Source organism: Eumetopias jubatus, unplaced genomic scaffold, assembly GCF_037043125.1.
Source record: "Eumetopias jubatus isolate StellerSeaLion01/CBP00866 unplaced genomic scaffold, mEumJub1_p1.0 scaffold_12, whole genome shotgun sequence".
Classification (NCBI taxonomy): domain Eukaryota; kingdom Metazoa; phylum Chordata; class Mammalia; order Carnivora; family Otariidae; genus Eumetopias; species Eumetopias jubatus.
Genome location: NW_028274818.1, coordinates 51,897,659 through 51,920,819, shown reverse-complemented (window position 1 = coordinate 51,920,819; position 23,161 = coordinate 51,897,659). Strand labels below are relative to the sequence as shown.

At 48.1% G+C, this 23,161-nt stretch overlaps 1 protein-coding gene across 2 annotated transcripts in view; it reads left to right on the top strand.

Moving 5' to 3' along the window:
* The first annotated feature begins 837 nt into the window (after positions 1–837).
* TNN (tenascin N) overlaps positions 838–23,161 on the top strand; it is a 53,745-nt gene continuing 31,421 nt past the window's right edge. The window contains exons 1-8 of one of the 2 annotated variants that reach the window (XM_088016963.1): positions 838–1,243; positions 2,457–2,831; positions 3,318–3,581; positions 6,886–7,071; positions 8,337–8,426; positions 17,176–17,439; positions 21,691–21,954; positions 22,623–22,886. In XM_088016963.1, coding sequence (XP_087873089.1) covers positions 838–1,243; positions 2,457–2,831; positions 3,318–3,581; positions 6,886–7,071; positions 8,337–8,426; positions 17,176–17,439; positions 21,691–21,954; positions 22,623–22,886 — 2,113 coding nt within the window. The remainder of the gene's footprint in view (positions 1,244–2,456; positions 2,832–3,317; positions 3,582–6,885; positions 7,072–8,336; positions 8,427–17,175; positions 17,440–21,690; positions 21,955–22,622; positions 22,887–23,161) is intronic. The other variant, XM_088016962.1, reaches the window with a different exon arrangement.

Here is a 23,161-nt window from a genome sequence, read left to right as displayed (position 1 = left end):
GCAGCATCATATGAGGGCCTGTGGAGGCTTTTAGGATGTTGGCAACATTCTAGTTCTGAAGCTGGGTGGTGGTTCCATGGCGGTTGCCTTTATAACAATTCACGAAAATGATACCATTTTTGTCGTGTGCTCTTTTCAGGATAAATATCATCCTTCACAATAAAAAAAATGAGAATGAAAAGGAAGGCATACTCAGTAGTTGATTAAAACCCAAACCTCAAGCATTTAGTGAGCACTTCCTGTGTGCCTGGCATGGTATGAAGTGCTCTCCACATATAATGCGGTGAAATAGGTGTGACCATTCCCACTTGACGAGAGGAGGCTAACACCAGAATAAGCAGCCTTCGCAAGGCTAGACACCTAGGACCTGACTTGTCTTTCCAGCACATTGTCACTGCCTCTCACAGTGGGGAGGTCTCTATGTGCAGCTGTTCTCTAGGTGGCCTTGATGGGGTAATATTAGGAGTGTGGTATAGATTAGGGGTGGGGGGATGGAAGCCCAGTCACAGTAGGCCTTTCATAGGAGACAATTGTTTTCCTTGTTATTATTAGTCAGGTGAGTATAGAATTAGAGGTGAAGAGGCGGGTCTCCCAGGTACTGAACAGTGTAAGCAAAGACAGGAGGTAGGAATGGGCAATGTGTGAGAAGGAACAAAACATTTGGTTTGGATCCTTAGGACCTATAGGATGAAATATTTCTGCTCATTTCTCAGGCTCCTGTGGGCTCCTAGAATCCATTCAAAAGGCCAGCTTCCATCAGCAAATCCCCATGGCTTGTCTTTTGCATCTTTTCTGGATACAGGTCTCCTACAGAGTCTGCTCCCTGTCTCTCCGAGGATGGGTCTTCAGGGGACATTGTGCTTCCCCCTGGGGCTCCTATTGGGCTCTATGCTTTTGGTGGCATCAGCCCCAGCCACCCTTGAACCTCACGGCTGCAGCGACAAAGAGCAACAGGTCACTGTCAGCCACACCTACAAGATTGACATGCCCAAGTCTGCCCTGGTCCAGGTGGAGACTGACCCTCAGCCCCTTAGTGATGACAGGGCCTCGCTCCTGGCCCCAGGGGAGGCTGAGGAACAGAACATCATCTTCAGGCACAACATCCGCCTGCAGACGCCACAGAAGGACTGTGAGCTAGCAGGCAGCATTCAAGAGCTCCTGGCCCGGGTGAAGAAGCTGGAGGAGGAGATGGCGGAGGTGAAGGACAAGTGTGATGTCCAGCGCTGCTGCCAAGTTGCTGCTGGTGAGCTTGCCACTTGTTATTCATTCAACAAACCATGAACGGACACCTGCTACGTGCCAGGTGCTCTCTGTGAGTCTGGTGCGCTCCCACCTCACTCTTGGGGTGGGTGGGGGGTCTTGTCCTTGGCACTAGCTCCAGGCAGTATCTGCAAGTCTCGGTAGAGAAGGCCCAGCAACGCTTACCGTGAGTCCGGACTCCTGGGTGCTCTTTGACCTGTGAATCCAATCTCCATGGGAAGGGAAAGCAGTGGGAAGGAAAGGAAAGATGGTTGGCCTTGGAGCTAGATGAGACTGGGCACAAATGCCCCGGTTTCGTCACTATTTAGTGGTGTTACTCTGGGTAAATTCTTGAAGTTTTCTAAACCGCCCAATTAGGATAATTTTATCAACTTGTCCAGTTCTGAGGACTACAGGCGCTGTACAGAAGTTTCCAGGCCCGTAGTAGATATTTAGCAAAGCGGATCCAAATCATAATGAGGGGTATGCTGGAGGAAGTGCTACCGTTGAGAGCATCTCCTGTACACCAGAGGGACAACTGGGCACCAGGGCCACGGCCATGAATGACACAGCACAGACTGCTGCAAGGAGCCTCCAGGGCAAAAATGTCTAGGAAGGAAAGAGGGTGTTCTGAGAAGCAGTAGCTGGGCTGCTGAGGGCCAGGGGGTTAGAGAGGGGAGCCTGGGGGATCCCTTTTCCCACCCTTCAACCCCATAGTGCGACTGGGCTATTGGGTATCTTCTGCAGGCCCACTTTTCCAGGATCCAGCTTGGGCTCATTTCCCAAGGACCCAGCCTTGCTAAGGTCCAGGCTGCTCCCAGGCAGCCTGGATCTCACCTGCCTGCCCCCCACCCCTACCCACCCTCCGGAGCCCTGCCCTTCAGCATAAGCTGGCGCGCTGACCCCAGGCTGGAGCAGTCCAGGCGTCTTCATAGTTAGGTCCTAAATACTTACCTCCATTTAGAACGGAAGGAACCAGAATTCACCTGAGCGCTTGGATGAGAAAGGAAAGGGGAGGGACTTCACCTGGCGTTTGGGGGCGTAAAAGGATACGTTTGTAGCTGTCGCAGGTCAGAGTCTGGCCCAGGTTGGAAAGGGCAGACCTCTGTCTTCGTCCTGGGCCCTGCCCTCCTTCGAAGAACGCGCCGTGCGGGGCCCAGGCCGGGCCAGCCGGCTCGCCGGCTCTCACCACCAGCCTGCTTTCCTGTTGCTGGTAGGTGGGAGCCTCCACTGCAGCGGCCACGGGACCTTCTCGCCGGAGACCTGCACCTGCCGCTGCGAGCAGGGCTGGGAGGGCGCGGCGTGCGAGCGGCCCGCCTGCCCCGGGGCGTGCAGTGGCCACGGGCGCTGCGCTGCGGGTCGCTGCGAGTGCGAGCCGCCCTACGTGGGCGCCGACTGCGCCTACCCCGCCTGCCCCGACGACTGCAGCGGGCACGGCGCGTGCGTGCGCGGCGTCTGCCGGTGCCACGAGGACTTCACGTCCGAGGACTGCAGCGAGCGCCGCTGCCCAGGCGACTGCAGCGGCCACGGCTTCTGCGACACGGGCGAGTGTTACTGCGAGGAGGGCTTCAGAGGCCTCGACTGCGCCCAGGGTGAGCCGAGAGGCCCGACTCCCTCCTTTCCCTGCCCCGCCCCGGCGCCATTTAGCCATCAAGACGCCCGGTCCTGCGCGGGGACTCGGCCTCTAGTCCACCTCGGAAGCCCAGGGGAGCTTGTGAAACACAGATTGCTGGGTCAGCCGGAGTTTCTGAGGCAGGGGATCTGGGGTGAGGCCCGAGGATTTGCATCAATAACCAGTTCCAGGTGATCCTGATGCTGCTGGTTTGAGAACCAGTGGTCTGTGATCTGATGGCGCTGTGTGTGTGTGAGTGTGTGTGAGTCGGTGTTAACTCCCAACCACGTAACTTCCCGCGGGGGTGGTGGTGGTGGGGGGGTCCAGAGTGGTGCTCTACACAGGCGCTGTGTGCTCTAACCTGCTGCCAGTGTTAAGGATATAGTAGGTGCTCGGTGACCAGACGTTGGTTATGCATTTCCACCCGTTTCCTCACCCTCTCCTCTCCTCTCCCTGTTCTGCATAGTGGTGGCTCCCCAGGGCCTACAGCTGCTCAAGAGCACGGAGGATTCCCTACTGGTGAGCTGGGAGCCCTCTAGCGAGGTGGACCACTACCTCCTCAGCTACTACCCTCTGGGGCAGGAGCTCTCTGGGAAGCAGATCCAAGTGCCCAAGGAGCAGCACACCTATGACATCGTTGGTTTGCAGCCTGGAACCAAGTACATAGTTACCCTGCGCAACGTGAAGAAAGAGGTTTCCAGCAGCCCACAGCATCTACTTGCTACCACAGGTGAGGAAGCAGTGGGATGCCTCAGGTTTCCCAGGAAAGGCCCCATTTTAAATGTTTTCTTCCATTGTCCCCACAAATACCCTTCTACTACTCAGAACATTGCCCTCATTTGGCAGTTGAAAAACGTGGCTGTTGCAATCCTGGTTTCTGAAGAAAAATCTCAGTTCTTGCTCCTTTTTCTCGGCTCCTGCAACTCAGTAATAGAGCCTGCTGGATTGGGGCTCAAGGGGTCTTCTCCGTCCCTAAGATTAGTAAGGTCTGATTGCCCTGCAGCCACACACAAGCAGCCAAGGAGTATACCTGTATACCCAAGCCCTCACTGAGGCTTTGAGGCCATTCAGCAAGTTGGAGTTGGGATGATGGCTGGAGATTTGCTGAAGCCACCTGTATCAGATTCATCTTAGCAGGAAAGAGAGAGAGTAAACCACATAATTGAAGACAGTTTAGTGAAGAGGCATGGATGGGTAGGATTTGGCTGGTGAAGCACTCTAGGACTAGCATCAGTGGGGAATCCACCCCATTCTGAAGGGGGAGGGATGGAAATTGGTAGTGGGACACAAAAAGAGCTGTAGGAGAGAGTTGCCTGCGGAGGCACTTCTGGGTAGAGATGCAGGTGGTCCACCATGGCCTCACTGGGAGTGAGGGAGGAGATCAGTTGCCTAAACTCTCTATCCTGCCCTCTGATATTCTGGTAACTTACTGGCTGAATGTAACAAGAAGCCAGAGGGCAAGGGGATCTGACTAACACAATTCATACAGGTCATAATCTGGGATACACAGCAGGACAAAAGATGGATCTGGAGGGACAGAGTCTCCAGTGTACCACCAAATGTTACCAAAATGTTTGGAGAGACAAGCCTCACTGCTTACTGTTTAGAAATTCTTATTTTCTCATGAAAGTTCTTAAAGCAACTTAGATCTTCAAGAGCTTGGAAAAACCTAGTTATTTGAGTGATTCTGATCCCTTCATTCACTCATCTTATTTTACTGAACATCTACTGTGTACCAGGCACTGTTCTAGATGCTGATAAAAATCAGCTGCCTCCACCCTTCACTAAACTTCTGGGGAGAGATCCAGGGACACCCAGATGGCTGGGCTTTTGGGCACATGGTTGTCTCTGCAGAAAGATCAGGCTGCCTGTCCTATTCAGTGGTGAGGAATAGGCTCATGATGGCTCCATGTTGGAAAGGGCCATGAGGGACCTGTCATCCTGGGAGTATAATTTGTGATTGCCTTTATCAATCCCCTCCAGCCATCGACTCCTCAGGACACCGCTGGAGTTGAGCAGGTTGGGTTTATTGACCGCTGGAGTGTGGGACAACACAGCACAGGAGTTGTGGGTGTCTCAGTAAGAGCATTAGGAAGGACTGGGATAGAATTGGGGCTTGTGTTGGGTGATTTGGGGAAGTTGAAGGCAGCAGGGGTTTGCTTTGGCTTGCATGCTGTCATCAAGGGGAGTTAACTCCATGACTGGTAACTTAGTGAACCTTATCTAGAAAGAGCAGACTAGAGAGAGGCTAAAGCCATCATCAGTGAAGAAGGGTAGTCACTCATATTAGTCAGGGGAGAGAATATTGGGTTGTTTGTGTGGTTTGGACAGTGTTATTGTTTTTGCCTGTATTCAGACATGATTATGGAATGGCCTTGTTTTGTCTTCAGCTATCATGGCCACACAGTGGCTTGCCTGATGTTGATGTTCTGTGAAATTGTTTATGCTCAATGGGAGCATACCCAAGCCTACCTGTGAGAACCAGGCCAGCTCCCCCTTTTTGTCTGTGGCTGCCTCTGTCTCTAGACAGGCCAGTGCCCAAAGCTTCCCAATGAAGAGCAGAGACAGCTGTTCTGAAAGTCTTAGTAACCCCTCTTGGCTTCTGTGCTAAGGGCTTGGAAAATCTTGCAACTGTAAAGCTTGTCTTTCTGTCTAATCTGATTCATGTTAAACCCATTCTGTTTGCTCCTCAGGGGAGCCTCGGTCTGAGAGACATTTATCCCCATAATAATCTTGAATATTTTCATTAAGTCTCTGCTTTTTCGCTTGTGAGCTGTAGAGGACCCTTCTATGGTCCTTGAGTCACTTTCATTACTGACCTCTTGACCTGTTCCCTCAAGGAATTCCCATCTTTGAAGGAAGAACCTGGAGCCTGGCAGATGGAAGCCAGTAGGTGGGAGGAAATTCTTCAGAGAAAAGCCTCTGTGAGGTTCTCTGTTCATAAGAGAGTGAATCAGAAACATTCAGACCCAAGGGACCTTAAGAATACCAAGTTCACCCCCTGCCTGATGCATAAATTCTCTGTGCCATGTCCTTGACAAGTGGTCAGCCAGCCTAGGGAGCATCTAGGGAGCACCACCAAGGTGGTGAAGGTGGGCATGTGACCAAGGAAGGGGCAAGACTGAGAGCCTAGGGGCTTCAAACTTTGGGTCAGATGACATCCAGTGGGTATGTCCATTGGATATGGCCCTTGGAACTCACGGTGCTCTCAAAAAACCAGTCCCCTCCCCAGCCACCACCCGAAAGTTCTTCCCTTGGAACCACATCAGCGATCCATTCCTTTGCATGAATCATTATAATTTCATTTTTTTCCAAGTGGTGGGATAAACATTTAGCCATTAATACTTGACTATGAATAAATGGGTACAATAACTTTCCTCTGCAGGTTGGACAGATTGGGCAGCTGAGGTCACCAGGTCTAAACTGTGGTAGAAGGCACAGGAAAGATACTCAGAAGGACCAAGTTAAAATTCACCTATTTTATAGTTTTCCCTAGGGTTAGTCTTTGTAGGAGAATTTGAGTGGCAAGGAAGGAGCTGTAATTTGGGAGATGGAGGAAGACACTGGTTGTATTATCATTATTATACTCCAGAAAATTTTAAATGCATTCCCCGCACTTTAGCTTCTCCTCCTGGGATTGAGTCTTTGAGGGCAGGGTTCTGTAGCTTAAGGGTGTGTTTCATTCAGGGCAGTCTGACCCCTGGGTCTGGCGGTTTGGATGGCTGGTTGGAGAAGTGTGGTCCAGGGCTTGGCCCATGGCGGCTTGGATAGGGAGGGCAGCATGGCATCCGATGGGATGGGAGAGAGGAGGCTTTCCCAGAAGATAGTCTGTCCTCCATGAATAATATGAGAGCCAACAGTTTATTTGCTACTTTGGTGGTTTTAAGACACCTGTTAAGGATTGTGTCCTGGGCTGAAGCATGCTCTCAATGTGTCAAGGAAGGGCACTGACCTGGTAGCCAACGTTCTGCTCCAGACCTGCCCGAGCTCTGCTCTTCACTGCTTTCTCCTGCCTTCCCTGACCCCTGCCCTAGATCTTGCCGTGCTTGGCACCGCGTGGGTGACGGATGAGACTGAGAACTCACTTGATGTGGAGTGGGAGAACCCCCCGATTGAGGTGGACTACTACAAGCTGCAGTATGGCCCCCTTACAGGGCAGGAGGTGGCTGAGGTCACCGTGCCCAAGAGCAGTGACCCTAAGAGCCGATATGACATCACAGGTAAGAGCCAACACTGGGGATGTGGGATGTTTGCTGTGATGCTGAGGTGGGGACAGTGTGCACAGAGGGTCCTGGGGCCCTAGGAATCACTTTGAACTCTGACCCTGGAAACTCCCAGACAAGAGCCCAATCTGTAGGCCTGCAGACCTGTGCTCTAGCATCCCAGAGCTGACTCTGGCATCTCAGAGCACCTGGTTGACAGATTATAGGCCCAATGTCCTCTTGAAAACCCTGTCTGTATCTCAGGGTGGATATGCTGGTGCAGACATTCCTTTTCGAAGAACTGTGTGTGTGTGTGTGTGTGTGTGTGTGTGTGTGTGTGTGTGTGTGTGTGAGAGAGAGAGAGAGAGAGAGAGAGAGAGAGAAGAAGTGAGAGAGAGAGAGAGGAAGTGAGAGAGAGATTGGTTTATTAGACATGCTGCATGGAAGGAGTGATGCTGGGAGGTCTGGGTGGGGAGGTCCTTGTCCCAGCTGACCTAGTTTATCTGCTGAGCGCTGGAAATCTGATGGCCACTAAGGAAACAGGGCCATGCAGGGCTGGATCACATTTTGTGACTCCTGAAGCTTAGAGAATTTTCAGGGCTCTCTTTAAGGAAAACAATACACAATCATGAATACCCAAGTGAATACCCTTGGAGGTGGCCCATGCAGGGAAGGGGGGCCCTGAGGCTTATTAGCTCCATGGTTAAGTCCTCCTCTGCTGTCCACTCTGTGAGCTCCATCTTGGAAGGACCTCTTGGGGTTCCCAGGGTCCGCGGAGCGGAGAGCAGTGTGTGGGCTTCCCACACGCTGCTCTCTGCCTGTACTTTGCCACAGTCTGGATATCTGTGCCACAGAGAACAGTTATTCAAACCACTGCTGCAGAGAAATAACAAACAAAAAAAAGGGAAAGCAAAGAAGAAAATAATGGAATAAAATTAGGCTAATTATTACAATGAGGCGGAAGGAAACTTTTGAGGGAATAGGATTGTTGGGGGCAGAAAGCCACTTGGGCTATAAATAAAATTGGGAAATCAGTGCTTGGCAGCCCAACAAAGGAGCTCCGTTACCTTCACCTTATCCACTCTGGCCCCCCGCACCCCTGTAAGCCCCTCGACGACGCCTTGTATTCCACGGGCCCCACCACTCTTTCTCTGCCTTAGATTTATCTTCGGGTAAGAAGCATAGCCCCTCACCTCCCCTCACGAGGGAAATCTGGGGGAGAGCAGGGTTGGGGGTGAGGGTCTGGAGCCTGAACTCACCGAACCCTGGCTGCTTGTTGGCAGGTCTGCAGCCCGGGACAGAATATAAGATCACCGTTGTTCCCATGAAAGGAGAACTGGAGGGCAAACCGATTCTCCTGAATGGCAGGACAGGTAGGAGCTATTTAGAAGCACTGTGAACATTTCTCCAGTATGCTTTCTGACATTTTTCTTGGCTGACTCCTCTCTGGATAAAAACTCTGGGATTTGTATGTAGAGAGATTCTCTTTGTGTACTGACATCTGTGTTGTGGGGCTGGGGAAGGGAAGGAAACTTTTCCTATTTGAAATGTGTTTTACCATTGAAAATTTCCCCTAGGATCTTGGAGTCAAGGGGAAAGGCCATTTCTGACATCTTTCTTCTTATTTTATTAGCTCTTATCACTGTATTATTTTTATTCATTATTTTGGACCTAGGCACACAACTCCCTATTACCTAAGACAGGTGATCTGTAATTTTTTTCCCATTATTCTTGTGTTTTTTTCCTTGATGATCACACTCAAGCACTCTGCTTTAAAATGTCAAAAGATTTTAAAGACTCTCACATGGGAGCAGTGGTATATTGAACATCTGTGGACTGAGAAAACATACATAATGATAGACATTATAAATCAGTAACACTTGATGATAGATTTGTAATTTATGAATCAGAAGAGAATTTGAAATCCCTGTAGTCATATATGTAAGCTAGTCCATGTAGCTTTGAGTTTTGAGCCAATGCTTGAGTCTGTGTGGAATGGTGCATCTCCTGCAATGGCGGAGCTCTTGCCAACCCAAGTTGGGAACCGGTGAGCTAGACTATAATGCCACTGGGGGAAGGCTAGTCCTTGAAGCCGGCCAAGAGGGGATCTTTGAATTTTGAGACTTCCTTGAAACGTGTTTTAGTTCTTTACACGATTCTGTCCTGGCAGGAGCTAGCCAGGGTGGTGAGATGGTGCAGGAATGGAATTCGCTATTTCGGTTGCCTAACAGATCGCATTATCTATACTGTGAAAGTTCGAGTCAGACAGTTGTGAAAGGAAAGCTATAACTTCATTTAGGAATGAGACAATACAGACTGTGCAGCCTGCCTGAGTGGTGGACTGGTAAAAACTTTTAGTGGGGTGGAAAATGGCAAGGACTTCCTTGCTTCCGTTGGCTTTCTTGTTATTAGCTGTGAGTTCATTGAGAGCCTCCTATGCATCAGGCATTATGCTAACTGAGTACTTCTCATAAATGATCTCATTTAGTTTTCACCGTAACTGTGTGGTAGGTCCTACTATTATTTCTAAGTCACATTAAAACAACAACAACAACAACAACAAAAACTGGGAAGTTAAACTCAGAATTGCCTAGCTAAGAAATGACAGAACCTAGGCTCTCCGCTTTGGTGGACACAAAACTAAAGTTCCACCCACTTTTACCTTTTCACCCATTGTTTCTGGCTAATTCTCCTACTGTTTACCTCCTAACTAGAAAAATTTCTGTGACTCCTCATTGATTTCGGACTGGATCTGACCATCCTGGGCTGTTGTTCTCCTCACTCCTACTTCCCAATGGAAAACCTTCCTGATGCTGGACTGTTCTTGGAGTTTCTTTTCTTTTTCTTTTTTTATTTATTTATTCATGAGAAAGAGAGAGAGAGAGAGAGAGAAGCAGAGGGAGAAGCAGGCTCCCAAGGAGCAGGTAGCCCGATGTGGGACTTGATCCCAGTACCCTGGGATCATGACCTGAGCCGAAGGCAGACGCTTAACCATCTGAGCCACCCAGGCACCCTCTTTTTCTTTTTTAGTAGACTCCACACTCAGCATGGAGCCCAACACAGGGTTTGAACTCACAACCTTGAAATCAAGACCTGAGCTGCGATCAAGAGTCAGGTGCTTAACCAACTGAGCCACCCAGGTGTCTCTGTTTCTTGGTTTCTTAACACAGAAGGCTTATCTCTGCATTATGGGTTTTTCATGTTACGCCAGCCTAGGAAACCCTCCACGGTTATCTCTAGCTATCCATTAATTCAATCAGGAATTCAATTAATTCAAGCTATCAATTAATTAAACAAAAACTAATTGCAGAGTACTGCTGGGCACTAGAGACATCGTCCCTTTAGATTCTTTCAAAGATGAAAAGTCCTGGTCCTTGCCCTTCAGAGGCTCATAGCAATAAGATCACTCATCCTTCCAGGCTCAGCTCCAACCTTAGCCTCTCCACCGAGGCCTTGTGGGACCACATTAAAGAGAACCATTTTTGCCTCTGAGTTTTTAGAGCATTCAATCACACATGGCCTTGAATTTTACTTAACCTTTCAAGTATGTTATCCCAACTAGAATGTGAGCACTGAAGAAGCATTTTTATTGTCAATTATATTCTAAAAGTGGGATGGGATATTTTATTGGGTAGCAAATAAATTTGTGTCATGAGTCCAACAAAAAAAAAGACACAATCATTTCTGAGGTCAGGAAACACTCTCAAACCTGGCTAGACTGTTCATTCATTTAAGGGGGGAAAAAAGAATCTCTCTTTTTTCCAAATATTTTGCATTGCCTGAGATGGAAAAAGACATTGGAATCTAAGAACAGCATAACCATGTGCAGGGAAGAAATGACACAGTTCAGGTATTTTCCATTTAATAAGTCACTCAGTGGAACTAATCCACGAAAGGGAAGGGGTCAATTGAAAATTCTCACCCTGTTAAGACACTCAGAGTGCACTGAAGCATCTTCCAGAAGCAGGTCAACTTCAGAGCAGTGAGCATCAGCCAGGCCAGTGTCTTTAGGGGAAAGGGCCCTGAACTTCGCTGCCAGACTCGCCCAGCCACCCCATATCCAAAGACAGGAGGGGCAGGCCACTAAGAGGTGATGCTACCCCTTTGTCCTCAGTTTCTTCATCTGTAAAAGGAAAGGTTGGACTAAATAAGCTTAAAGTCCCTCTTTTTTTTTTTTTACATTATTATAAGTGTTTTCATAACTTCCATGATTCATACTTTTCTGTGGTGAGTCCAGGACAAGGGCCTGCTTGCTTTGTTATAATCCCACTAGCTCCCATGCCCAGCAGAACGTACAGCTTCGCATAGTCACGTGTTAACAATTTTCTTAGAACCTTTCCCTTTGACAGTGCCATGAAATAGCAATTTTGCCTCTCTTTGGATCTTTTTCTCTTTTTGCTGCCTTCCAAACATACTGCTGCATTTGCAGTGGCCCAGCCCCTAAAACTTTCCTTCTTAAACTCCTTCATGTTGCAAGATGAACTCCTGTCAACATTCAGAGCTCCTGCCTCCCGCACAGCCACCCACGTGCACCCAGTGGCTGAAAAATAATAATGATCTTCATCATTTGAGTATCCCTTATATTCTAGGTACTCAGGGCTCCGTACACATTATCTTTGTCATTATAATAGCATTACAGGCATTATTATTCCCACTTTACAAGTGAGAAAAATGGAAGCCCACACAGTTTAGGAGATCAGGGTGAACTAGTGAACGGCGGCGTTTGAACGGAGGTTTGCTTGAGGTCAAATCACAACCTTTCCAGAAGCAAAGCTAGAGGAGAGCAGGAAGAGAGGTTGATCTCTGAGCACATTCTCTACAAGTGAGGTCTTTGGGATAATTTTATTGCCACAGTGAAAGCAGTAGGGGAGGCCTGAGGAAGCAAGGTGAGGGGACGCGTGGCTGCTGTCTTCCGAAGGAGGGCCTCACCTTCCAGGAACTCACTTTCAAACCAGGGGCATAAGGCCCTATCCTCCGTCTTTGCCCCCAAGCCTGTAGATTTTAGATCCTGGCTGTGCCATTTTCCACTATGCCAACTGGGTGATTTAGAAGTAGCCACTGGGAATGGAGAAAGCTATTCTGAATGCCTGAGGCCATGGGCTGGAACAGGGGCATGTGAGGCTGGTGTTCTAGCAGACCTAGGACAGCCGTACCCTACCCAGCCTGGTGGCAAATCTCATTATAAAGTGGAATAAACTTTCCCGATGTGCCCAGAGCCCTTAATTAGCCTCTTCTGTCCACTCAGTTTTGTAAATTAGATCTTCTGAAGTGGGGATGCTCTTTATTCTAACACATGCAACTCAAAGGTCTACTTACCAAGTCTTATCTTAAGTCTTTGACCTTGAATGGCCCCGAGAAAGGTCCCATCAGGGCTGCTAGTGTCCAGCAGGTGGGAAGGAAGTTGAGGCCTGGGAAGGAGAGCCTGTCTCCTCATTGAGGTTCCCGCTGTGACTCATCTGTGATTCAGCCAGCCGTCTGCAGCTACTGGAAGGCTGTGTTCCATGGAAGAACTGTTTATGATCCCCTCACCCCTTCTTGGCAGACAGAGAGGCTTTGGTCTTGCTCAGCTGGCTTCTTCCAGCCATGTGGCCCATCATCGGGATCCCATCACTGAGGCTGTCCTGCTTCTGTGTCTTGGTGTCTGGTTCCCATCCTCAGATTTATCACAGAGAGGAGTAGCTCCATGAAGACCCTCCTTCTGGCTCAGGGTGGTTGGTTAGGGGATTGAGGGAAAGGGCAGAGTCCCAAGTTCCAGGCTGGCCAGGCCTCTAACTGGCTTTATGACCCCGGAGAAGTCACATCTGTCTGGGCTAGGTCTCTAGAACCCTGGCATGGGAGGATTCTGTTTTTCCTTCCTACCTTATTACTCTTCATGGCCAAGATGCCTTTCCTGGCTCTCCATCCCTCGAGTGCTCTGGGACTGTTAAGGGAACAAGATGCATCAGGGCTGGTTACACTCACGTGGGCATGGTGGATCCTGAGAGGGCTGCACACACAGAGGTCCCTGACCCCACAAGGCAGAGGCCTGTGCTGGGGGTCCTGCAGCTACGGTGCCAAGTGCTGATCTGGGCCAGGGAGGGGTGGTGAGGGGCACTGCTGGGACCATGGGTTGTACAGATGTGGTTCACTTTGGAGAGATGAGGACCAGGAACTTTAAGAGGCAGGACTGTGGGGTGTTCTTGCCCTCTTTTTCCCCATCCTCACTTCCCATTCTAAATGTCCCCATTCCCAAGTCAGAACTGGTTTCCCAGATTGACATTATTACCTTTGGAGGCTCTCTTCATTCCCTCCCTGTCCTCTGCAGAATGCTTTGCACAGAAAGGGGAGCAGGGTCGGGAAAGAGTTCTCTCTCCTGTGTACACCGGCCCCTGAGCATCCTCTGAGAGCCTGCTCCAGCCTCCAGAGGCCTAGGATGTGGCCCTGTTGTTGTTTGCTCCCGATTGCACTGCCCACTCTGCCCAGCCTGTCTCCCAAAAGCAACAGTGTAAGACTGTTTCCCTGTTCCAGTTGTTGTGATAAGCTCCAGTTCCCTGCTGCTGCTGGATTCAGATTGCAGGAAGCCTTCAGATCACACTTGATTTTATTTATTTATAGTTCTATTTCCATAAGAAAAGGCTGGTGATAGTGCTGCTTGGGGGACATAGAAAGTGGAGGTGCATTGACAGATAGGAATGGTTCACATCTTGGCCCTAGCACTTTTAAGTGTCCAGGTGCAAATTCTTGGTCCCATTCTCCCCACCTTCTTTTGCAAACTCTGCCCTCCCTCAGATCTCTCCATCATCTCTGTAAAGGTTCACCCCCTTCTGCAAATCGCTCAGGCCTCAAAATAACATGGATGGATGGACGGATGGATTTGTGTCCCATATGAACTCTGTCAGCAGATTCTGACAAGTGTACATTTGAAATCTCCCCAGTCCAACCTTTCTCATGGCTTTCATCCCTGCCACACTGGTCCACATTCCTGTCTTCTCCGACTGTTGGGGCAGCCTCCCAGGTGACCTCTACTCTCGACCTACTACACCCCTACTCTCTCTGGCAGCCAGAGGGATCTTTTGGTAGCGCAGGTCAGATCATGCCATTCTTCTGTGCCAACCCCTAGAAGCTTCTTATCTCATTCAGGGCAAAAGCCACAGTTGTTGGAGGCCGCCCACAATCCACTTCACCCCTCACCTCCCTGGTCTCACCTCCAGCTACTCAGCTCCCTCACTGACTCTGTCCAGATGCTCTGGCCTCTTGCTGTTCCCTGAATATGTGGAGCGGAGCCTTTACACATGCTGCTCCTTCTGCCTGGAATGAGGTTCCCAGACTGTATGTGGCCCACTGCCTCATTTCATTTCAGTCTCTGTTCAGATGTTCCCTTCCCAGTGAGCCAGTTCTTTCCTGACCTCCCTGTCTAAGCTCACAGATGTCTTTTGTTCAGCATTTTCTATTCCTGTATCTTGCCTTATTGAGCTTCCTAATGCCATCACTACTTGTTTATCGTCTGTCTCCCTCAGGAAAATGTAAATTCTATAGCAGAGAGTCTTTATTCTGTTCATTGCTTATACAGTTGACCCTTACACAACATGGGTTGGAACTGCTAGGTCCACTCATGTGCAGATTATTCTCAATAAATACACTGGAATTTTTTTTGAGATTCGTGACAATTGAGAAAAACTCATAGACAAACCATAGCCTGGAAATCCTGAAAAAACTAAGAAGAAGGAGGTATTATTGTAAGAATACAGTCTATGACACATATAACATACAAGATATGTTTCACCCGAATGTTTATTATCGGTGAGGCTTCTGGTCAACGGTAGGTTATGAGTCAAGTTTTTAGCAAGTCAAAAGTTACAGGTGGATTTTCGGCTGAGCAGAATTGAGAGGCCTAATTCCTGCATTGTTCCAGGGCCAACTGTATTAGTGTCCTAGGGCTGCTATAGCAATGTACCAAAAACTGGGCAGTTTAAAACAATAGAAATGTATTGTCTCCCAGTTGTGGAGGCTGGAAGCCTGAAATCAAGGTGTCTGCAGGGCCGTGCTCTCTCTGACAGTTTTAGGGGAAAATCATTCCTCATCTCTTCTAGCTTCTGCAATTTGTTGGCAATCCTTGGTATTCTTTGCCCTATAGATGCAGCATTCCTGCCACATGGCTGGCTTCTCCCTGAGTGTCTCCATATCTTCTTCTCTGTTTGTGTGTCAGGCTCTGTGTCCAAACTCCCTCTTCCATCAGGACAACAGGCTTATTGGATTAGGCTCACTCTATCATTAGAGCCTCATTTTAACCTGCTCATGTCTAGAAAGACCCTATTTCCAAATAAGGTCACATTCTGAGATACCAAGGGTTAGCATTTTGACGTATCTTTTTTTGGGGGGGCACACTTTAATTTATAACTGAGTTAAACTGAATTCCCAGCTCCAACTAGGCATTCAGGGAAGGTGTGTAGAATGTGTAAGTGACTATCATTTACTAGCCAAGTGACCTTGGCTAAGTCATCTAACCTCTCTGAGCCTGCTATACAATTAGTGCTCTAAAAATGATCACTGTTACTAATTTTCCAAACTAGTACGTGGGGAATCTGATAAATGCCTTGAGTTATTACTACGAGGTTTGATAAAGTAATATGTGAAAAGCACCTTGAATTTAGTATATGCTCAATCAATGACAGTTGATTTATTAAATAAAATATGCACAGCCTCTGGTGATGGAACATATTTCTTTGCACACACATAAGATACTGCCATTGTGCTCCAGGAAGGTGATTCTAGTCGATGTGAAAAAAACGCAGCTATGTAAAGTCGTTTCTTCTCTGCTGGAGAATCCTGGGCCAGGAGAACTAGAACAGGATGGTGAGAAGCAAAACTGCTTGAATTTCTGAGAGTAAGGAGCTGTTTTGTGTGTCTTTACCCAAAAGGATATAGATCTGCACGTAGGCAGGGTTCTCAGGGCATGCCTCAGCTTTGTTCTGTGAGGCACGTTCGTCTGTGACCTTGATGGCTGCCGAGCTCAGATGGCTTACTTATTAGGTTTGTAAATGATAAGCTAGAAAGGAAAATCAGCATGTTAAGTGAAGGACTAAATTATGATTGAAGTCCATAAGATAAAATATAACAAGAATAAACATTGGGTTCAGGAAATATATTTTGTATGCTGAAGTAGGAAAGATGTGGTTTAACGTGGAGGTTCTCAACCCTTGATGTACATCAGAATCACCTGCTGAGTTTTGCATTTTTTTTTTTTTTTAGCAGAGATGCCAGCACATATCTGAGACCTTCTGAAATGAACTCTCTGTAGGTGATAGCTAGTAGGTGCCCAGTGTTGACAAAGGTCGAGAACCCCTGGGTTAACAAGGACACGTGTGAAAAAGCATAGGGATTTTCTGAGGCTGTGGTCTGAGGATAGGTTATTGAGGAGCATGGTGTCCAGGACACAGAGGACATGTTGTTCTGGGTTGGTCCTTCTAGAACATCAGTCTTGCATAGGCAGGGATTTCTGGTGGTTTTGTTCATCAGTGACTCCTGAATGCCATTATATTCCCTGGCATGGAATGAATGCTCAGCGAATTGCTGAATGAATGGACTGAGTTTTGGGGATTTTTTCCCTGATCAGGGAAAGAAAGGGGGCCAATCTAAATGTGCCAGTTCTAGAAACTACAATTTGGAAGTATAATATGATACTATACGGTATGGCAGGATATGATCTAACAATGTAAAAACTAGTAACTTGCAAGTGCATGGTTGGAGAGGTGAAGGTGTTTTGATCATAGGAGAATTAGGAAGGAGAGTGGTAACTATTCTTGAACACCTGCTGGAGGGTCTCCCAGAAGAGCATGAGGTGTATTCTATGTGACTCTGGAAGGACTTCCACTTCAAGTGGCTACATTTGTGGGAACTAATGTCTAGCATGCTCAGCGGTCTCAAAATGGAAGGTATTGTTTGATCCCTCGGGGTGGGGGTGGTTCCTCAGCCGAGGGTTCAAGCAGAGGCCAGTTGTCCACCTGTCACAGAGGACGGAGAGACCGTCTTGCATTGTGTGCACTGTAGAACTAGGTCACCTGGATGAACTAGAGCTTGAAGCCGCTGTGATCTTGACCAACCAAATGTCTTTCTCTAATTTTTCTTTCTCATATTTTCATGAAGAAATTGATAGCCCAACCAACGTGGTCACTGATCGAGTGACAGAAGACACAGCAGTGGTCTCCTGGGTCCCCGTCCAGGCTGTCATAGATAAGTACGTGGTACGCTACACCTCTGCTGATGGGGACACAAAGGACACAGCGGTCCCCAGGGAGCAGAGCAGCACCGTCCTGATGGGCCTAAAGCCAGGAGAGGCGTACAAAGTCTACGTGTGGGCCGAGAGGGGCAACCAGGAAAGCAAGAAGGCCGACACCAGTGCCCTCACAGGTAACGGAGGGATGGGAGCCTAAACGGGTTTCCTCATGGCAGGGAGAAGGCGGATTCGTGAATCAGGAGGCCAATGCCCACCCAACATCAGCTCTTCTGCTTGCAGAGGTGGGGAAGGGGGTTGCAAAAGCAATTTAAAATTTCACAATTATGATTTTTCCCATTTTAACCTTGAACAAAAGAAACCGGCCTTTTTATTTTACACAGAAAGTCATACTTATTTGGGTTAGAATTCCATGTGCAACTCTCTCAGAGCAGAGTAACACTTCCTAATTTTCATTTTTTTGGACGTTAAAACTCAAAACATTTGGCTGACAGTGAATTTGAATGCTTATCTCCATTTGCAGAGGCTGTACAGGCACTTGGCTTATAATCAGAAACTCTCTTTCAGACCACGGAAATGGTCTGCATCCTGAGTCAACAGTCATCAAATGTACTGATTCTGCCTCGAAGCTTCCAGAAACCAGAAGGGTCCGTCCCCAGACTTCACCTAGCTGTTCTGCTCAGCTTGGGCTTGTAGATGTCCTGAGACGGCAGGGGGGGCACATCCCAGACATTGTTTATGCTTAAAGCTTCGTCTGCTCCTGTCCCTGAATTCAGAGCAATCTCATCCCAGAGCCCACTTGAGGTTCCAGACACTTGACAGGAAATCATAGAAAAGGATTCACTTATAGATCGGTCTCTGTTCTGGACAGTCAGTTAGTATAGAGACGCTTAGAGAAGCCGATACTAAGTTAGGAATGTGGTTTCAGAAGCTTGACTGTCCACGTTTTAATCCCAGCTCTGCCGTTTACTGGTGGAGTGGCTTTGGGTAAGTCACTTCGCCTCTGTTCCTCAGTCTATAAAAGAGGTTATATGAGTATTTGCTTCATAGGGTTATTGGGAGGGTTACATGAGTTAATTCATGGAAGTGCCCAACACCCAGCCAAGTGCTATGTAGGTGACAGTCATGATTATTTCTTACAAGGTGTCTCAGTCAACTCGGGCTGCTCTAACAGAATACCATAGACTGAGGGCCTTCAACAAAAGAAATTTAGTTCTCACAGTTCTGGAGGCTGGAAAGCCCCATGATCTGGGTGCTGGCTGATTTGGTTCCTGGTGAGAGCCCTCTTCTTGGCTTTTAGGTGGCCACCTTCCTCCTACACCCTTATGTGGTGGAGAGAGGAAGCTCACATCTCTTATTAGGCATGGATGCCATCATGGGAGACCTACCCTCATGACCTCATCAAACCTAATTATCTCCCAAAGGTCTCACCTCCAAATACCATCAAATTGGGAGTTAGGGCTCCAACATAGGAGTTGGGGGAGGTGGGACACACAAACATTCAGTCCATAGCAAATGTTAATCAGCATTCAGCCCTTGATGGATTTCACGGCTTGGAGCTTCCTGGGTCAGGGTAGGCCTTATCTCCTCCAGGGGAAGGAGAAGCTGCCAGTAAGGATTGTGAGATCTAGATTGGTTTAAAGGCAGGGTCAGCACTTTCTGTGAGGGGCCAGAGAGTGCATATTTTCAGCTTTCCAGCCCTGTAGTCCCTGTTGCAACTATTCAGGTCTGCCATTGAGATGCGAAAACAGCCACAGATAATATGTAAATGAACCAGTAGGACTGTGTTCAATAAAACCTTATAAAAGAAGGCAGTGGGTCAGATTTGGCCCATGGGCTGTAGATTGCCACCTCCTGGGTTATATTACACAAGGCTTTCCATTTAGTAGGATTTTGAGTGTTGTGAAAAGGAAGCACGTGGGTCAGTCTTTTTAAGATGGTAGCAGTTGGAATAGAGAAGAGTCTTCCCCTCTGTCAGGTAGGGGTGGTGTGAGTTAGCACCCCACATTACTGGGGGCCACTGGGATATGGTGTTGCTGGTGCTGTCAGGCACAGAGCTAGGCTCTGCGGGTACCGAGATGAAAGACATAGTCCGTGCCCATGGCATTCGCACCTGTGTGGGTAGAGAAGACAAGGAAAAAAGATGAAGTGCAGTGAGTTATGTTATTTCCAGAGTCAACAAGTGTCCCTGGAAACTGTGGGAACCAGAAAAAAGGGTGCTTAACACAGACTGGGATGGGAGAGGGGGTCATGGCAGGCTGTATGTAGGAGGAGGTGACAAGAGAGTAGAGTCTAGACCCTTGGGTGGGCATTAGCCGTGGGAGCAGCATATGCAAAGGTGTAGGGTATAAGAATAGGACAGGGGTTTTTTTTCTGTCTTATCTTAACATGCAATTATCTTAATAATCTTAAGTGGTGTTGATGGTGGCTGGGTCTATGAGAGTGGAATAGTGAAAGATGAGAATCCCAGAGCGAAACTCCTCCTTCTATGTCCCTTGTCCCTAGCGCTTTCGGAACTCTGTGCTCCCCCAGGCGAGCTGTCTCCCTTGGCTGTGTGTTCCGCCCACCTGGCCTGGCTGTGATGTCCAGCAGTGGTGCATAGGTTGGAAATGCAGTTGCTGTCACAGAAAGCTCAGACATTTGAGGACGTGGTTTTTAAAACAGGAATGTAAAGGCATGTTAGTTATACACCACCGCTACTTGGATTTCCGACTCGAGGGGTTCACGTTTTAAGGAGAAAGGGGTATTTCATGCCTCAAATGGCACTTGTAATAACAAAGAGCTTATATTTAAGCATTTACCATATGAATATCTCACTTGTGATTTGCCCTAACCTGTGAGGTAGGTACTGCTCTTTCCTCCTTCCTGGAGGTGAGGGGACCAAGAGTTAAGGTTTACAGTCTGCCCAAGGTAGCAAGTAGGGAACAGTGGAACCCAGATTCCAACCCAATTTAACTGCATAGAAACCCAGACAGATTCTGCAGGTAAGATTATTTTTATCCGCGCAGACCTCAAATACCATCAGTTTAAGTCTTCTAGTTCTCTGGCCGCAGACATAATGTTTTATGCGGAAAGAACTGACAGCTCTCTACTTCAGGATATTTTTCTTCCCAAAGAAAATATTAGAGCTGATGTAGAGATTTATTGAAGTATAATTGCTTTCAGGTACAAGGAGTCAGGAACTGAAAGAGTATATTGTATAAATCCAGGGTAAAGGAGAAATTTGCATATGAAGACCAAATCCAAAGGCTACTTTTGGGTAAAATTTATAGAGCTGAGATTATTTTCGCTTTGTCTGAAGACCCTACATCTCATTAAATGCTGTTAGCTCATTCTTGGAATTTCAGATCGTTTGCTTAATTAAACCCTTAAGTTATCCCAATCACTGGCATAGAACAGACTCTGAAATTTGCCAAGATCATCATTTTGTCTGTGTATGTGCTGGTCTTTCAGGAACTAGAGAGTTAGTAAATGCTACATTCTTTCATCTCTCTTAAAGAAATTGACAGCCCAACAAACCTGGCCGCCGACCGGGTGACAGAGGACACGGCCACCGTCTCCTGGGACCCGGTGCAAGCTGTCATCGACAAATACATGGTACACTACACCTCTGCTGATGGGGACACCAGGGAGGTGTCCGTGGGGAAGGAGCAGAACAGCACCGTCCTGACGGGCCTGAGGCCAGGCATGGAGTACACAGTCCAGGTGTGGGCCCAGAAGGGAGCCCGGGAGAGCAAGAAGGCCGACACCAAGGCCCCGACAGGTAACAAGAGAAAGGTGGTCAATCAGAATTGAATTTTGAGCATGTGGATTTGAGTGTGCATGGTACGAAAGATATGATCTGAGATGAGAGACTTTGTAAAGAAAGTCCTAAAGATCAAAAAAGACAGTGAGTTCTACTAGTGATCTCAGTGGGCTCATAGCTGGTAGCCATCACTCTGCCTGATAGTGATGAGCTGCTCACAAAACCATTCAACCCACTAGAAGGGAGAAGTAAAGTTGTGCAGTGGCCATGTTTTCAGCAGACTCAGCAGATGTTATAGGCCCTGACCATTGCAATGCTGGTGATAATGCTTTTAGAATGATTGCCCCTGAAGTAGCCCTTGAGAAAACGATAAATTGGGTACCTGAACATTGTGGCAGATGTTTAATGATTGTTTTGATGTGCCATAATGTTGCTAGGAAGATATGATTTCTCCCACATTCCAGGGAGCTGAAAGCCAAGAAAATATGTTAAGTTTGCAATGAGTAGTCTTTTGAAATTGGGAGCCAGGGGTTACTTTCTCCCTTGACTCCCAGCAGACTCTGGATGGGAAGACCATTGCCTTGTGCAGAGAGAGTCCTAGAAGATGAACATGATAGTGATGGGATGGTGGGTATCTCTTCATGGCTTCAAAGCTTAGGCTTTTCCAAATATTTTTTAAAAGAAATTGACAGCCCCCAAAACCTGGTGACCAACCGAGTGACAGAGGACACGGCCACCATCTCCTGGGACCCAGTGCAAGCTGTCATCGACAGGTACATGGTGCGCTACACCTCTGCTGATGGGGACACCAGGGAGGTGTCCGTGGGGAAGGAGCAGAACAGCACCGTCCTGACAGGCCTGAGGCCAGGTGTGGAGTACACGGTCCAGGTGTGGGCCCAGAAGGGGGCCCGGGAGAGCAAGAAGGCCGACACCAAGGCCCCAACAGGTAACAAGAGAAAGATGGTCAATTGGAATTGAATTTTGAGCATGTGGATTTGAGTGTGCATGGTACCTAAGATGTGGTCTGGGATGAGAGACTTTGTAAAGAAAGTCCTAAAGATCAAAAAAGACAGTGAGTTCTACTAGTGATCTCAGTGGGCTCATAGCTGGTAGCCATCACTCTGCCTGATAGTGATGAGCTGCTCACAAAACCACTCAACCCACTAAAAGGGAGAAGTAAAGTTGTGCAGTGGCCATGTTTTCAGCAGACTCAGCAAAGATGTTATAGGCCCTGACCATTGCAATGCTGGTGATAATGCTTTTAGAATGATTGCCCCTGAAGTAGCCCTTGAGAAAATGAAAAACTGGGTACCTGAACATTGTGGCAGATGTTTAGTGATTGTTTTGATGTGCCATAATGTTGCTAAGAAGATGTCATTTCTCCCACATTCCAGGGAGCTGAAAGCCAAGAAAATATGTTAAGTTTGCAATGAGTAGTCTTTTGAAATTGGGAGCCAGGGGTTACTTTCTCCCTTGACTCCCAGCAGACTCTGGATGGGGAGACCATTGCCTTGTGCAGAGAGAGTCCTAGAAGATGAACATGACAGTGATGGGGTGGTGGGTATCTCTTCATGGCTTCAAAGCTTAGGCTTTTCCAAATATTTTTTTTAAAAGAAATTGACAGCCCCCAAAACCTGGTGACCGACCAGGTGACAGAGGACACGGCCACCATCTCCTGGGACCCGGTGCAAGCTGTCATCGACAGGTACATGGTGCGCTACACCTCTGCTGATGGGGACACCAGGGAGGTGTCCGTGGGGAAGGAGCAGAACAGCACCGTCCTGACGGGCCTGAGGCCAGGTGTGGAGTACACGGTCCAGGTGTGGGCCCAGAAGGGGGCCCGGGAGAGCAAGAAGGCCGACACCAAGGCCCCGACAGGTAAGGGAGCATGCATCGTCACTGTGTCACTCCTGAACTCTTGGTCTGTTTTAGTTGGTTTTCCTTCTGTGACCGTGGCAGAAAGGGAGGTTTTCTAGAACTGTAGGTTGGTGTCCTTGCAGAGTCCACTGTGTACCCCTTAGTTTGACTTCATAGCTTCGCTTAGAATGCATAGTTCATCTTGTCTTCAAACTTTGGTCTTTAAAGATTGATATTATTACTCGTAATCCTTTGTTGTCTGCTTGTGCATCTTCTGTGTTTTTAAACCACTAAAT